Here is a 15,761-nt window from a genome sequence, read left to right on the forward strand (position 1 = left end):
GAACCACATTTTCCATGTGTATAAAAGGATCGTGTCACTGTCATAGAAATATGCCTGACATACAACAGGGTTGCAGTTAATGCACAAAAGAACATAAGTTTATATTTATATAAGTTTTTGTAATTCATTGCATACAGTCCATTTACACTACCAACTTCTTATGGATGTGCTGTCTTTGTTTATATTGCTGGTGCTTGACAGGGAATGAACTATATAATAAGATGGTGCCAGAGAAGATCCTCCCAATTAAATTGCACTTGACCCAGCCCAGTAGCGCTTTGCATCACAGTTTCGCCAAACCCACTTGTGCCTAGACATAGCACATGCTTACACGAAAATACCAAAACTTCATAGCCATACCTATTGATTTTGCATGTATGACTTATGGCATAGCGCTGTGTTTAGCGATAATACTCTTAGCCCCATATCTTTAAGCTTTTGTCTGGTCATCCTTTCCATAATCCAGATTTCAATATGCACTTATCTTGATATTGTCCATACAGACTTTAAATAACTGAAATAAAGCAAGCTGATAAGGCCGTATAACAGTACTTCCCTATCTGTCACTCACTCAACGTTATGTCGATGTAATGACACTAGGGGTCACTCTTGGGAGCCCCAAACACCTCTGATCTTTTTTTAAAAGGCCAATGAGAATTGTTGAGTGGAATTTGCATGCCACTCCCCCGGACATACGGGTATAAAAGGAGCTGGTATGCAACCACTCATTTAGATTTTCTCTTCAGAGCCGAGTGGTTCTATTCATTGAGCTGAATTCATCCACCGAGTTCATTCACCTCTCTCTGGTGGATCTTACGGCGCATTTCAGCGGCTTCTCCCCCTCTGCATCTGTGGTTTGCAGAGAACGCCCCTGGGCACTTCAGCAGAACATTTAAAAGAGTATATTCTAAAAGAGTATATTTTCTTTCTGAAAGAGCGGCACACACAGAACGTCTTTTTAAAGATGCCTTTCCGTTTGTGTGTTATTCTTGGTTGCAGTTGTTATCTCTCCACTTCCGACGGCCACGATCGCTGTCTTATGTGTCTGGGCTCTTGCATTTGTAAGAAAGCAAGCCACCCAAGCGGCTGAGGCCGTGCCAGTTAGCACTTGGGGCGATTTGGGAACCTCAGTGGGACCACCTCTGCTGGGTATGCCCCCACGGACCTCCCATTCCCCAGCACGCTCGCTTGCCCCGGTCGCGCACTCGGACGAGATCGCCAGCTCGTCTCAGGGTGAGTTCAACCCCTCGTTCAGAGCCCGGGAAGAGGATGAATTATAGAGCGCAGCATCGGAGAGCGGGCTCGTCCAGTCAGACACAGATGCTTCGACTGGGCTTCCTCCTTTGGGAATGGTCGCCCAGTCCCAGGCTGAAGTGGAAATGATGGACATGCTTTCCCGGGTGGCCGTGAGTGTCGGGCTAGAGTGGAACCCTCCACTCTCCCCAGAACCCTTGCGGCTCGATGATTTGTTCCTGGACTCGGGGTGCCGCTTACAGCTGTGCCCCGCCCCCATTCCTTTCTTCACAGAAGTGCATGAGGAGCTGACAAGATCGTGGGAGGCACCTTTTACTGCCCGGTCCCGATCTTTCAGCTCCCCCGCTCTCGCTACCCTCGATGGCGGAGCAGCCAGGGGATACTCGTTGATCCCCCAGGTGGATAAGGGGCTTGCGGTACACTTATGTCCGCAGAACGCTGCCACTTGACGTGGGCGCCTGAAACTCCCGTCCAGGGCCTGTAGGTTTACGTCGTCCCTAACGGCTAGGGCCTACAATGCCGCTGGACAAGCCGCCTCCGCCCCACATGCCATGGCTCTCCTGCAGGTACACCAAGCCAAGGTGCTAAAAGAACTGCACGAAGATAGCTCTGACCCGGGACTGATGCAAGAACTGCGCACGGCAACCGACCTCACTCTCCGGGCGATGAAGGTCACGGCGCAGTCTCTCGGGCAGACGATGTCCACCCTCGTGGTCCAGGAGTGCCACCTTTGGCTCAACTTGGTTGAGATGCGAGAGACTGACAAGGCATGGTTCCTTGATGCCCCCATCTCCCAGGTTGGCCTATTAGGCGACACCTTTGAGGACTTTGCCCAGCAGTTCTCAGCGGTGAAGCAGCAGACGGAGGCCATACGTCACATCCTGCCCCGGCGTGGCGCAAGACCTCGCCACACCACTCAGGTTGATGCATATGAGACAGCTTCAGCAGTGGCTTCGGACTCGAGTCCCGAGATGGGCATGGCGCCGCGGGACACATCGCGTGACCATCACGCCGGTCTGTCGCCACCTCTTCAGCCCTTGGACTGACCTGGCATTTCTACGGGCAGGGGTTCCCCTAGAGCAGGTCTCCAGGTGCGTCGTGGTTGCAACAGACGCCTCCAAGACAGGCTGGGGTGCCGTATGCAACAGGCACACAGCCGCCAGCTCCTGGACTGGCCGCGGCTGCGTTGGCACAACAACTGCCTAGAGTTTTTGGCAGTACTGCTCGCCCTTTCGGCCATTGATCCAGGGCAAGCACGTGTTGGTCCGGACGGACAACACAGCGACGGTAGCATACATCAACCGCCAAGGTGGTCTACGCTCCCATTGCATGTCACAACTCACCCGCCGTCCCCTCCTCTGGAGTCAGCAGCACCTCAAGTTGCTACAAGCCACTCACATCCCGGGCGACCTCAACACCGCAGCGGATACGTTGTCACGTCAGGTTACCCTCAGGGGAGAGTGGAGACTCCACCCTCAGGTGGTCCAGCTGATTTGGAGTCGATTCGGTCGAGCACAGGTAGACCTGTTTGCTTCCCGGGAATCCTCCCACTGCCCGCTTTGGTACGCCCTGACCGAGGCACCTCTCAGTATAGACGCGTTGGCACACAGCTGGCCCCCTGGACTGCGCAAGTATGAGTTTCCCCCAGTGAGCCTACTTGAACAGACCCTGTGCAAGGTCAGGGAGGACGGGGAGCAAGTCATCCTAGTAGCACCCTACTGGCCCACCCAGACATGGTTTTTGGATCTCACGCTCCTCCCGAGGGGCGGTTGTCCCCCTCCACCTTGAAGGTGTACGTAGCCGCTATTTCGGCTCATCACGATGCGGTAGATGGTAAGTACTTGGGGAAGCACAACTTGATCATCAGGTTCCTGAAAGGCGCTAGGAGGTTGAACCCCTCTAGACCACGCCTCGTCCCCCCGTGGGACCTCTCTGTAGTCCTTCAGGGTCTACGGGGAGCTCCCTTTGAGCCCTTAGAGTCAGCTGAGCTTAAGGCACTCTCTTTGAAGACTGCCCTCCTGACTGCGCTCACTTCCATCAAGAGGGTAGGGGACCTGCAGGTGTTCTCTGTCAGCGAATCGTGCCTGGAGTTTGGTCTGGGTTACTCTCACGTGATCCTGAGACCCCGACCGGGCTATGTGCCCAAGGTTCCCATGACCCCTTTTAGGGATCAGGTGGTGAACCTGCAAGCGCTGCCCCAGGAGGAGGCAGACCCAGCCTTGGCATTGCTGTGTCCGTTGCGAGCTTTACGCATCTATTTGGATTGCACACAGAGTTTTAGAGTCTCTGAGCAGCTCTTTGTCTGCTTTGGTGGACAGCGGAAAGGAAGCGCTGTCTCCAAACAGAGGATCGCCCACTGGGTCACTGACACCATCATGATGGCATGGCAGGCTCAGGATGTGCCACCCACTGCGGGGTTACAAGCCCACTCTACCAGGAGTGTGGCGGCCACCTGGGCCCTGGCCAGTGGTACCTCTTTGGCAGACATCTGCAGAGCAGCGGGCTGGGCAGCACCCAACACCTTTGCGAGGTTCTACAATCTCCAGGTTGAGCCGGTCTCATCCCGAGTAGTGGCAGGCACGAGCAGGTAAGTTCCGGGACAACTGGCCGGGTGTACCGCTTGTGCATAGCGCCTTTCCCCTCCTTTGAGGGGAAGACGTGCGCTCTTGACTCCCAGTAGTGTTCACAGACTGTGATCCCTGGATGACTTTCCTCCTTAGCCCTGTGGCAGTTGAGTTTGCGGAGAAACTCGCTGCCGGCTCAGTAAGTGCGCTAATGAGGCCCTGTAATGAGGTAGGTGCTCCGCACGTGCTGGTTCCCCTGAAGGCAACCCCATGTGATATTTTCCCCAAAATCTTTTACCTGTCGGTAAACTGCATCTTCCTTGGGCAGGGGCCCCTCTACTCCCGGTCACCATGCTTTGTAGAAACTCCTCCCCCTTTGGGTAGGACCTACCATGGGACCTCTCCACATGACATACTTCCGACAAGGCTCGGTAAAGACCATGCAACATATTTCTACTCAAAATACCCCCCCCCCCTTTTTGGGCGGGGTGTGGTCTCCGCGGTGTCTTCCCCTTGGGAGTGACACCACACCGACGTAGAAACTTGGGGCTCCCAGTCAGTTAACAAATTCCACTCTTTTTGTGGAGAAAAGAGAAGGAAAAGAGGCCTCGGCTGGGCTAGCCTGTCCACCTATTCGTTGGGCAGTCGACTTGTTCCTGAAGGACTGTTCGACGCTCATAAAGAACATTGGGGGAGGTTACATGATGGCCTGGTGCACTGGCTACGAGGCATACAGCAGTCTGCCCGTCACACACCGCCACTTCACATAACACTGTTCAGTTAGTTGTGGCGTTTTATATAAGGACCCCTAGTGTCACTACATCGACACAACATCGTTTGAGTGACAGATAGGGAACGTCATGGTTAATTTTGTAACCTCCATTCCCTGATGGAGGGAACGAGACGTTGTGTCCCCCTTGCCACAACGCTGAACTACCTGCTGAAATGGCCGGGACCTTATCTCGGCTCCTCAGTACAAAAACTGAACGAGTGGTTGCATACCAGCTCCTTTTATACCCGTATGTCCAGGGAAGTGGCATGCAAATTCCACTCGCCAATTCACATTAACCTTTTAAAAAAAAGATCAGAGGTGTTTGGGGCTCCCAAGAGTGACCACTAGTGTCACTACATTGACACAACATCTCATTCCCTCCATCAGGGAACAGAGGTTACGAAAGTAATCATGATGTTCTTAGTGTTTTAATTGCTTGCAGGTTGATGTTTTGGATTGCATTACTTGCAGTTTTCATTGGCAATAATCCCAAACTATAGGAAATATTTATTTGATGCCAATTAAAAATGATTTAATCAGTGGCGGGAATTTTATAGGTATTTTGTTTTAGTTATATACAGTATATTTACAATTATATTTGTTTGTCCAATAGGGTGTGAGGGTATATGGTTGCAGCTTTCTTCTGTTATGACAACAGTTGTTTAAGAGCATGTGTTTACTTTGACTGGTACTGAAATCTCTTTTTGTCATAAATCCAGTGATATGCTTCATGTGATAGAGCTATAGGTTTTGAAAAAAAACTTGAAGTAAATTGCTCTTCTCAGGTCTGAGGAATTTCCTCAAGCTGTTCTGAGCTGTCTTTGGTTTAATCAGTAACAACAGCTTTTACAGCCAATAAATATCCTCAGACTTGTGTTTGGATAAAATCAAAGTTGTGTTTTTATGGCTTCAGTATGTACAGAAGCTGTTATATAGCATTAGTCTGACCTAGTTGGGATAAAATGATGATTTGTACATTCTTTCTCATAGTGGAATTACTCTTTTGTCCTTGCAGTGTAAAACTTCTGAGGCTCTGGCAAAACTCATGTCTCTACAGGCAACGGATGCCACTATAGTGTCCCTGGGTCCAGACAACACTATTATCAGGTTCAAATCACACTATATAATATAATTATATAATACGTATTACAGCTTTCAACAAGAAGCAGACAGTTACTGTCATAGAATTAGGGCTGCTCATCCAGTTTCAAAAAAGTAATTTTTGTTTATGTACAGTATGACTGGTCGATTTCACAGAAGTCTTAAACTTTATAATGACACCTATCTGCAAAGTTTTAAATGTTAAAGAACTTAGCATTGCATTGTGGCCTATTTGTAGACATATTTGTCTCTTAATAAATTCTATACTAATTCTAATAATAATTTATTCTGCAAAATGAATCTATTCAATTATAAAAATGAGTAGTATTCAACCAGTCGTGTAATCTCAAAATGGTGGCGACCATAAGGGTGGGACCACTCTTATGTAGAGTAAATTATCCTTTTCTTGGCCAATGATATAAATTGGAGTTTTCATCTAAAATAAGTGTACATCATTTTATCCATATCGAAAGTAAAAGTAGTATACTTTAGATGTAAAACCTTTTAAGCAGAAAACAAATACTTAGTGCACCTTTAACATTCTTCCCTGTAATTTTCAAGTGATCCCAAAGTCCTTGATTAGCTACTTGTTACAGGTATGTTTGTATTAGATTGGATCTACAGGAGCAGGACTGAGCACTTCTGGTGTATTTAAATTTGATAAGCTCTAGTTGTGCGTCTACATATACAATTTATTGATCACTGTGTGTGTTCTGTAATATAACACTTACGTATATATGACATAAAGACCAAAATCTGCATTTCTTGTTGTTTGTCAGAGAGGAGCAGGTGTCTGTGGAGTTGGTGCAGAGGGGTGACGTGGTGAAGGTGGCACCGGGAGGAAAGTTTCCTGTTGATGGGAAGGTGATCGAGGGCACATCTATGGCAGACGAGTCCCTAATCACTGGTGAGAGACTTTGCCTCAGTTGATGAGATTTAGGATGTAATATACTTAATTTACATTTGTAAACACTGTTGTTGTACATACTTCGTGGTTTTTCTCAATGATTTGAAAAGAAGGCGCAACCCTGTGTAGGTGGCCGCAAATGCAATAAAGTTTTTAATTTATAGGTGATGTAGTATTTCAACACCACTAGCATCACCAAATGGAATTGTTAAAACAACTTTCAAACAAGTCTCCCCCATCTTCCATTAGTCACTAAAAACAGATTGTCCCACCTCAAACTCATGCCACTGGTTGGGACAATGTTGCATGTTGGGCTGGTCAGGATGCTGAAACAGATAGAGCAATGTTTTGATGGCGTCATAGCCACATTATTTAAAACTTTCGGGGAAATTAATCCATGAGTGGCATAGCTTTGACATAGAATGGGATAGAAAACCATACATCACCTTTTAATCAAGCTGAAAATCATTTACAGTATTTTACAGAGTGAATGTTGCATTCTATTTTTAAAGTGTAACATTTTGATTGGCTACTTTAATTGGTAGAACACTTTTATTTCGTTCTTTTTTTTTTTATTTTTTTTTTATTATGCTCAGTATTATGCTAATACCAGTGGCGGCCCATGCATTTTAAGTCTTGGCCTTCAATGCCAATTAATCTTGCCATTAAGAAAACACTGTTTCTCAACTAATAAGACAACCTATGCCTATGGACATCATACATTACATCACAGCCAAATAATAACACCAATTAACATTTTTAAAACATATCCACGCATGAAAGCCAAAACCAATAAGGTCTAATACCAGGAAAAAGCTATCTAATAATATTTGCGATCTAAATGTTGCTTGCAATAATTTTTGTTTTGCAAGGGTACACGGTTACTTTTCAAAACTTAAACTGACACTGAATGCTCCAGCCAGCCTAATTTACACTTAGAAAACTTCTGATGTTGTTATAACAATGCAAAAAGCACTTACCAATTTACTTGAAGTGAAAATCAGCCCTCCTTTCCTGTTTACATCTCAGGTTTTTAAATCCATAGCAGAGAAGGCTTTGCTGGCCCTGAGAATTTGCCACTGGTTAATACTATGTTAAAGTTTATTAGTTATAGCGGTCCAAATGGTCCAAAGTGGCCTGATGAATTAGAATATAAACTGCTAACTGAAATCTCTCTGTTTCTCCAGGGGAGCCAATGCCAGTCATCAAGAAACCAGGCAGCTGTGTGATAGCAGGTTCTATTAATGCTCATGGAGCTCTGCTGGTGAAAGCCACACATGTAGGTGCAGAGACCACGCTCAGTCAGATAGTTAAACTAGTGGAAGAGGCCCAGACATCAAAGGTAACTCATGTACATACACACGCACACACACATGTTGGTGTGGCTATCCATATGAGGACTTTCCATAGACAAAATTATTGTTATACTGTGCAAACTATAGATTCTATCCACTAACCCTAACCCTACCCCTAAACCTAACCCTCACAAAAAAATTTCTGCATTTTTACATTTTCAAAAAAACATCATTTAGTATGTTTTTTAAGCTATTTGAATTATGGGGACACTAGAAATATCCTCATAAACCACATTTATAGCATAATACCCTTGTAATTACCAGTTGTTACCTAAACAAATGTCCTCGTAAACCAGACATATACATACTCCTCAATGCAATTGCACATGTGTATGCTAAAAAAGTAAGTAAGCTGGGATAGAAGAAGGAATTAATGCTGAAAAAATTGGACACTTCATCTGAAATTTTAATTGTTAGCCATTATGATTTCTATGTCACGATTTGTTGTAATTGTTCTCTTTTCTTAGGCGCCGATTCAGCAGTTGGCTGACAAACTGAGCAGCTATTTTGTTCCATTTATAGTTGTCATCTCGATTCTTGTAGTGGTGCTATGGCTCATCATTGGCTTTATGGACTTCGACATAGTGGCACAGTATTTTCCTGTGAGTTAATTCATGAACTCAGCCATTTGTACATGCAAGATACTGTGTAGAGAGAAGCAGAAAAGTCTCTAACTAAAGTATAATGTCTACAGGATTACGACCAAAACATCTCCCGGACAGATGTGATTGTCCGGTTTGCCTTCCAGGCCTCCATCACGGTTCTGTCCATTGCGTGCCCCTGCTCTCTGGGTCTGGCAACACCGACTGCCGTTATGGTGGGCACAGGGGTGGGTGCCCAGAATGGCATTCTTATAAAGGGTGGAGAACCTCTGGAAATGGCCCACAAGGCAAGGTTCAACCCCGGTTCCCTTTCCTCAGTCTGATCTGTATATATTGATATTAAATCTCAGCTGCTGTGGTCTATGATGGGAATTTCCATTTAATATCAAGACTTGATTATGATGTTTTTGATGGCTCTTTGTCAGGAATAAGAGAGGCTTAGGACCCAAACGCAGAGACACGTGGTGATACAGAAACAAAATAAAGCCACATGCTCTCACAAGACAACAAAACACCCGAATGGCATGAGCGCACATTGCCAAGACAATAAGGCAATATACGCCCATGCCAACTAACATACAAGAGGAGAGAATGCGTAGCAACGGCAAACAAAGAGATGCCATGCATTCTCACACTAAACGAAACCTTAGCGTACATCACAAGGCAAACGGCAGGCGATGCATGCAACAGGCGACAAAAACAAGACAGTACACCCGTGCGAAAGTTCAGCCACACACACCACCGACACCTTAGACCGAAGTGACCTAACCTCAGCACAACATGAAGACAATGCAACGCAAGTGTGTCGTGAGGCGCACCTGCGTTCGCGAGAGACAAACTATTGACACGAGTTTGACATAAGTCAAAGATGACATAAGTGCAATGCACCCATGTCAATAATAGACAGACATGGAGCACGAGTGTCCGGATCCTGACACAGACCGAAACCGAACCAGAAAGGAAGTCAGGATCCAGACACCATGCTCCCGACATGAAACAAGACAGACCGAAGAGCGCACAGCAGGGAATATAACCGAAACCATGCGTGCACACAAAGACAGACAACGAAACATAAGACAGACATGGGACGATGATGCCACGGTCCTGTCAGACAAAAATCCAGACTGATAGAGTGACAGGACTGTGACAGCTCTTGTTGTTTAGTCTATATACTGTAGGTTTGATCTATATATTATGTATCTACATTATCAGTCAAACGTTTAGCCATACTTGACTGAATGTATGTTTTGTCATGATATTAAAAGCATTTTAATCTAAAGCCTTACGCTTAAATGCTTGCAATTAGTTTTGTAGACAAATATACATTTTGCCTACATATCAGTTATAACATTTTAATTAAATACTTTTTTTTATTGATTGACTAGATAGTGAAGGACAAGCAGCCAACAGGTGGCCAGCATGGGAACTTTTTTAATACTGTTTAAAAATGATCCCAGGTGGCACCTCATGAAGTTGGTTAAGAGAATTGCCAGAGTGGGTAGAGCTGTAATTTACTTTGAAGTAATAGTTTTATTTTTCCATTTGTCTTATTTCATAGTTTTGAGGACTTTACTATTATTCTAAAATGTGGGAAATAGTAATAATAAAGAATGAGATGAGTTCAAACCTTTGACTGGTAGTGTATATAATATATGTTTATGTCTACAACTTTAGAGATATAGTTATATAATTGTGAGATTGTATATACAGTTAAGTTTAGCTCAGACAGAAATGTTCAGATTCTTTTGAGAGTTCTTTCCAGAATCAACAGAATTTACTGGTGGAGATAATCTGTTTTCACCCTCACACCATTGCTCCCCCTTCAGGTAGGGGCTGTTATGTTTGATAAGACGGGCACCATTACTAACGGGGTGCCGCAAGTGACACGTGTACTGGTACTGTGGGACCGAGCAAGGCTTCCTCTCCGGAAGGTTCTGGCTGTGGTGGGCACCGCTGAGGCCAGCAGTGAACATCCGTTGGGCATGGCTGTCTCCAAGTATTGCAAAGAGGTTTGAAATAAGCAACAAACATAACAAGCTTTGAAACTTCAGTATAGTATTGTATGATAGTCAATGGACACTGTCAGAACCTCCAAAGACTTCTGTTACTCTTACGATAAAGAGGTATTTCACCCAAAAATGAACATTCTGTTGTCATTTATTCACCCCCAATGTTGCTCCAAATATTCAATATTTAAGTCCTTTCTTTACTATCAATCTCCACTTTCACTTTCTTCTTCATCTTTCATTGAACTATTTCTTTAAAACAATTGTTCACCCAAAAATGAAAATTATCTCATCATTTACTCATCCTCATGTCATCCCAGATGTGTATGACTTTCTTTCTTCTGCTGAACACAAATAAAGATTTTTAGAAGAATATTTCATTTCTGTAGGTTCATACAATTCAAGTGAAGGGGTACCAAAATTTTGAAGCTGCAAAAGCATATAAAGGCAGCATAAAAGTAATCCATCAGACTAAAATCTATTTTGGTTAAATCCATATCTTTAGAAGCAATATGATACTGTAGGTGTAGATGAGAAACAGATCTTTATTTAAATAATTTTTTACTATAAATCTCCACTTTCACTTTCTTCTTCTTTAGTTTTTGGTGATTCGCATTCTTCATGCATATTACCACCTACTGGGCAGGGAGAAAAATGTATTGTAAAAAAGGATGGAAATATTCATGTTTCTCACCCATATCTATTATATCGCCTCTGAAGTTAAGGATCTATTATATCGCCTCTGAAGTTAAGGATTTAACCACTGGAGTCGTATGGATTACATTTATGCTGCCTTTATGTGCTTTTTAGAGCTTCGAAGTTCTGGCCACCATTCACTTACATTGTATGGACCAACAGAGCTGAGGCATTCTTCTAAAAATCTTTGTTTGTATTCAGCAGAAGAAAGAAAGTAATACACATCTGGGATGGCATGATGGTGAGTAAATGATAAGAGGGATGATTTTCATTTTTGGGTGGACTATCCCTTTAAGGAATTTGTAGTATTTTATTCTAAGCTCTTAATTCTAAGAGTTTCAGACATTTGGGGAAACCTCTATCCCTTAAATTTGACATTAAGCTGTCTTGTTTTTAAATCTTAAAACTTTCAGATCATTTTGTGCTTCCTTTTATCTTTCCCTCTTTCTGTCTTTATCTCCCATCTTCCTCTTTCTGTCCCTCTATAGGAGTTAGGAACAGAAAGCCTGGGGCACTGCTATGACTTCCAGGCAGTTCCTGGCTGTGGAATAAGTTGTAAAGTCTCCAACATTGAGGATCTGCTACAGAACAGCCCAAAATATCAAGCAATGCCCACAGCAAAACCCACACCACTTCTGCTCACCCTCCAAGGAGCCACCACAGATGAGAGCAGCCTGTTGGCAGACACAGATGCAGGGTCAGGTAAGGTTTATATGTGTTTTTACTGCCTCCTAGTGTGAGCTTTTTGCATCATCAGCTTGTGCTTTATTTCTGTTTTTTGGGTTTTTAGTTTTCATAAAAAGTCTGGATGGTCTAGGAAGTAAGAGTATATCTTAAAATCCTAGAAGTTTTTATTTTCATGTCAGAGTTGCATTGGAAGGAATTAGGAAATGTGAGGAGTGATATTAAGGTGTTATTTATTGATGCCAACATTTCAGCAGATGCTTTATAATCAGTAGCGGTTCTAGCTTGTATGGCACCTTGGGCGAAACCCTCTTCAACACGCCCTCAAAGTTATTGATCAGTTCAAAAGTAAAGTGTGATGTCTATGTGATTTGTTCTTCAGACAGCCCCTCATACTCTGTTTTGATCGGGAACAGACAGTGGATGATGAGGAATGGTTTGGAGGTCACTGCTGATGTGGATGATGCCATGAGCAGCCATGAGACTAAAGGCCAGACGGCCATACTTGTGGCTATTGACGGTACAGTTCAAGCTCATAAAGGGCCTTTTGTGTTTATATGCACATTGAAAAATCTACTTATGCAATTACTGTACCTAAATATAATTTTTTATTAATTCACTGTTAATTAAAAATAAATTGTTCCCTATCTGTCACTCACTCGACGTTGTGTCGATGTAGTGACACTAGGGGTCACTCTTGGGAGCCTGAAACACCTCTGGTCTTTGAAAAAAGGCCAATGAAAATTGCATACCACTCCCCCGAACATACGGGTATAAAAGGAGCTGGTATGCAACCACTCATTCAGATTTCTCTTCGGAGCCGAACAGTCGATGCTCACTGAGCTGAATTCCCATGGCTGTTCATTCACCTCTGCTGGATCTGACGGCGCATTTCAGCGGCTTCTCCTCCCTCTGCACTGGTGCATGGCAGAGAACGCCCCTGGGTGCTTCGGCAGAAATAAAAGAGTATATTCTAAAAAAGAGTATGTTTCTCGAAAAGAGTGGCACACATGGAAAGTCTTTTTAGAGACGCGTCTTTTTAAAGATGCCTTTCAGTTTGTGTGTTATTCCTGGTTGTGGTCGTTATCTCTCGCCTTCTGCCAGTCATGATCGCTGTCTTTCGTGTCTGGGCACTGCCCACACGGAGACAGCTTTTGTGGATGGGTCATGTACTCATTGCGAGAACATGTCCATGGCAACGATGCGGTCGCGGCTTGCCTTTGTAAGAAAGCAAGCCACCCCAGCGGCTCCCCGCCTCGGTCCTTCTACCCACGGGTATGAGGCCAGCGCGGCTAGCACTGGGGTCGATTTGGGGACCCCGGTGGGACCACCTCCGCCAGGTATCCCCCCACTGACCTCCCATTCCTCAGCACGCTTGTCTGCCCCGATCGGGCTTCCGGATGAGTCCGCCGGCTCGTCTCACGGCGAGTTCAACCTCTTGTTCGGAGCCCGCAAAGGTGATGTGCTCTCGAGCGCAGCATCGGAAAGCGGGCTCGTCCAGTCAGACACGGAAGCCTCAGCTGGGCTCCCCCCCTCGGGTACGGTTGCCCAGTCACAGGCTGATGCGGAGATGATGGCTAGAGTGGGCTAGAGTGGCATTGGGCTAGAGTGGAACCCTCGCACTCCCCTGAACCCTCGCGGCTCGGTGATTGGTTCCTGGGCTCGCGGCGCCGCTCACAGCCACGCCCCACCCTAGTTCCTTTCTTCCCGGAAGTGCACAAGGAGCCGACAAGGTCGTGGGAGGCACCTTTTACTGCCTGGTCCCGATCTTTCAGCTCCCCCGCCCTCACTACCCTCGATGGTGGGGTGGCCAAGGGCTATTCGGCGATCCCCCCGATGGATAAGTCGCTCGCGGTGCACCTATGCCCAAAGCTCCCGTCCATGGCCTGTAGGTTTATGTCGTCCCTGACGGCCAAAGCCTACGGTGCCGCTGGACAAGCTGCCTCCACCCTGCACGCCATGGCTCTCCTGCAAGTCCACCAAGCCAAGGCACTAAAGGAACTGCACGAGGGTAGTTCTGCCCCGGGATTGATGCAGGAGCTGTGCTCTGCAACCGACCTCGCTCTCCGGGCGACGAAGGTAATGGCGCAGTCTCTCGGGCGGGCGATGTCCACCTTGGTAGTCCAGGAGCACCACCTTTGGCTAAACCTGGTCGAGACGGGAGAGGCCGACAAGGCACGGTTCCTTGGCATCCCCATTTCCCAGGTTGGCCTGTTTGGCGACACCGTTGAGGACTTTGCTGCACTTTTGCTGTGAAGCAGCAGATGGAGGCTATTCGGCACATCCTGCCCCTGCGGCCCGGCCCCGGCGTGGAGCCCACCGCAGGAAGCAGATGCCACCCATCTCACGGCCGGCCGCCAAGAACCCGTGGAGAGCTTCGAAGCGCCCCTGAGACGGGCGACCCAGGGATGACGAAACCCGCTGCTCTGGAGCTGGTAAGCAGACCACTCCATCCCCGGGTGGAGGGCCGGGAGGAGAATCTTTTGTTACCTTTTCATTTAATTTCGCCACATGCCCAAGTGGCTTCGGTACCCAAGAGTTCAGCAAAAGAGCGGTTTCCTTGTTCCCTTGGTCACATACCCGGTGCGCACGGCCGTCATCATGACCACCATCCACCATTCCATTTTGGCAGGTTTGGCACTTCAGCGGCGGTCTCCCCGCCCCTGCGCACCCAGCTGTGGCACAAATCTGCCCCCGATGTGACGGTCTCCATGGGTCACGAGGACAGGCCTCTTCCTCCCTCGTCCCTGAACTCAGCACGGCCACGACATGGTGTAGCACCTCAGGCTCCGCCCCGCCGCGAGGCCCCACCCGCCGGTACGTCCGACGAGATTTTCCCCTTGGTCCCCCTTGCCCGGAGCTTGGACAAGTGGCTTGCGCTTTCAACCCGTCGCGATGGCTGGTCCGGACCGTTCGACTCGGCTACGTGATTCAGTTCGCCAGGTGTCCGCCCAGGTTCAGCGGCGTCCACTTCACCTCGGTGAAGGGCGAGAACGCTGCTACCTTGCGCGCGGAAATCGCTACCCTCCTACGGAAGGGTGCGATAGAGCCTGTCCCTCCGGCCGAGATGAAGAAGGGGTTTTACAGCCCCTACTTCATTGTACCGAAGAAAGGCGGTGGGTTGCGGCCAATCTTGGACCTGCGAGTACTGAACCGGGTTTTACACAGACTCCCGTTCAAGATGCTAATGCAAAAATGCATTCTAGAGAGCATCCGGCATCAAGATTGGTTCGTGGCGGTAGACCTTAAGGACGCGTACTTCCACATCTTGATTCTACCTCGACACATACCATTCCTGCGGTTTGCATTCGAGGGTCGGACGTATCAGTACAAGGTCCTCCCTTTTGGCCTGTCCTTGTCCCCTCGCTTCTTCATGAAGGTCGCAGAGGCAGCCCTTGCCCTGTTAAGGGAAGTGGGCATTCGCATCCACAACTATCTCGACGATTGGCTAATCCTAGCTCACTCTCGGGATGTGTTGTGTGCACACAGGGACCTGGTGCTCTCGCACCTCAGCTGACTAGGGCTTCTGGTCAACTGGGGAAAGAGCAAGCTCCTCCCGGTTCAGAGCATCTCTTTTCAAGAATGAGTGCGCACAGTCGGTGCTGACCTGTTTGAAGGCGTTCAGACAGAAGACAGCGGTTCCACTGATTCACTGTCCACTGTTTCAGAGGCTCCTGGGGCATATGGCATCCTCAGCGGTGGCCACTCTGCTCGGGTTGATGCATATGAGACCGCTTCAGCACTGGCTCCAGACTCGAGTCCCGAGATGGGCATGGCGCCGCGGGACACATCGCGTGGCCATCACGCTGGTCTTTCACCA

The 15,761-nt window shown here is 47.0% G+C and overlaps 1 protein-coding gene across 2 annotated transcripts in view; it reads left to right on the top strand.

Moving 5' to 3' along the window:
- atp7b (ATPase copper transporting beta) overlaps positions 1–15,761 on the top strand; it is a 42,782-nt gene that overhangs the window by 19,565 nt on the left and 7,456 nt on the right. The window contains exons 9-16 of one of the 2 annotated variants that reach the window (XM_051707406.1): positions 5,606–5,697; positions 6,471–6,598; positions 7,786–7,940; positions 8,421–8,555; positions 8,648–8,842; positions 10,382–10,564; positions 11,746–11,959; positions 12,324–12,461. In XM_051707406.1, coding sequence (XP_051563366.1) covers positions 5,606–5,697; positions 6,471–6,598; positions 7,786–7,940; positions 8,421–8,555; positions 8,648–8,842; positions 10,382–10,564; positions 11,746–11,959; positions 12,324–12,461 — 1,240 coding nt within the window. The remainder of the gene's footprint in view (positions 1–5,605; positions 5,698–6,470; positions 6,599–7,785; positions 7,941–8,420; positions 8,556–8,647; positions 8,843–10,381; positions 10,565–11,745; positions 11,960–12,323; positions 12,462–15,761) is intronic. The other variant, XM_051707407.1, reaches the window with a different exon arrangement.

This window comes from Myxocyprinus asiaticus, chromosome 9 (genome assembly GCF_019703515.2).
Source record: "Myxocyprinus asiaticus isolate MX2 ecotype Aquarium Trade chromosome 9, UBuf_Myxa_2, whole genome shotgun sequence".
Lineage (NCBI taxonomy): Eukaryota > Metazoa > Chordata > Actinopteri > Cypriniformes > Catostomidae > Myxocyprinus > Myxocyprinus asiaticus.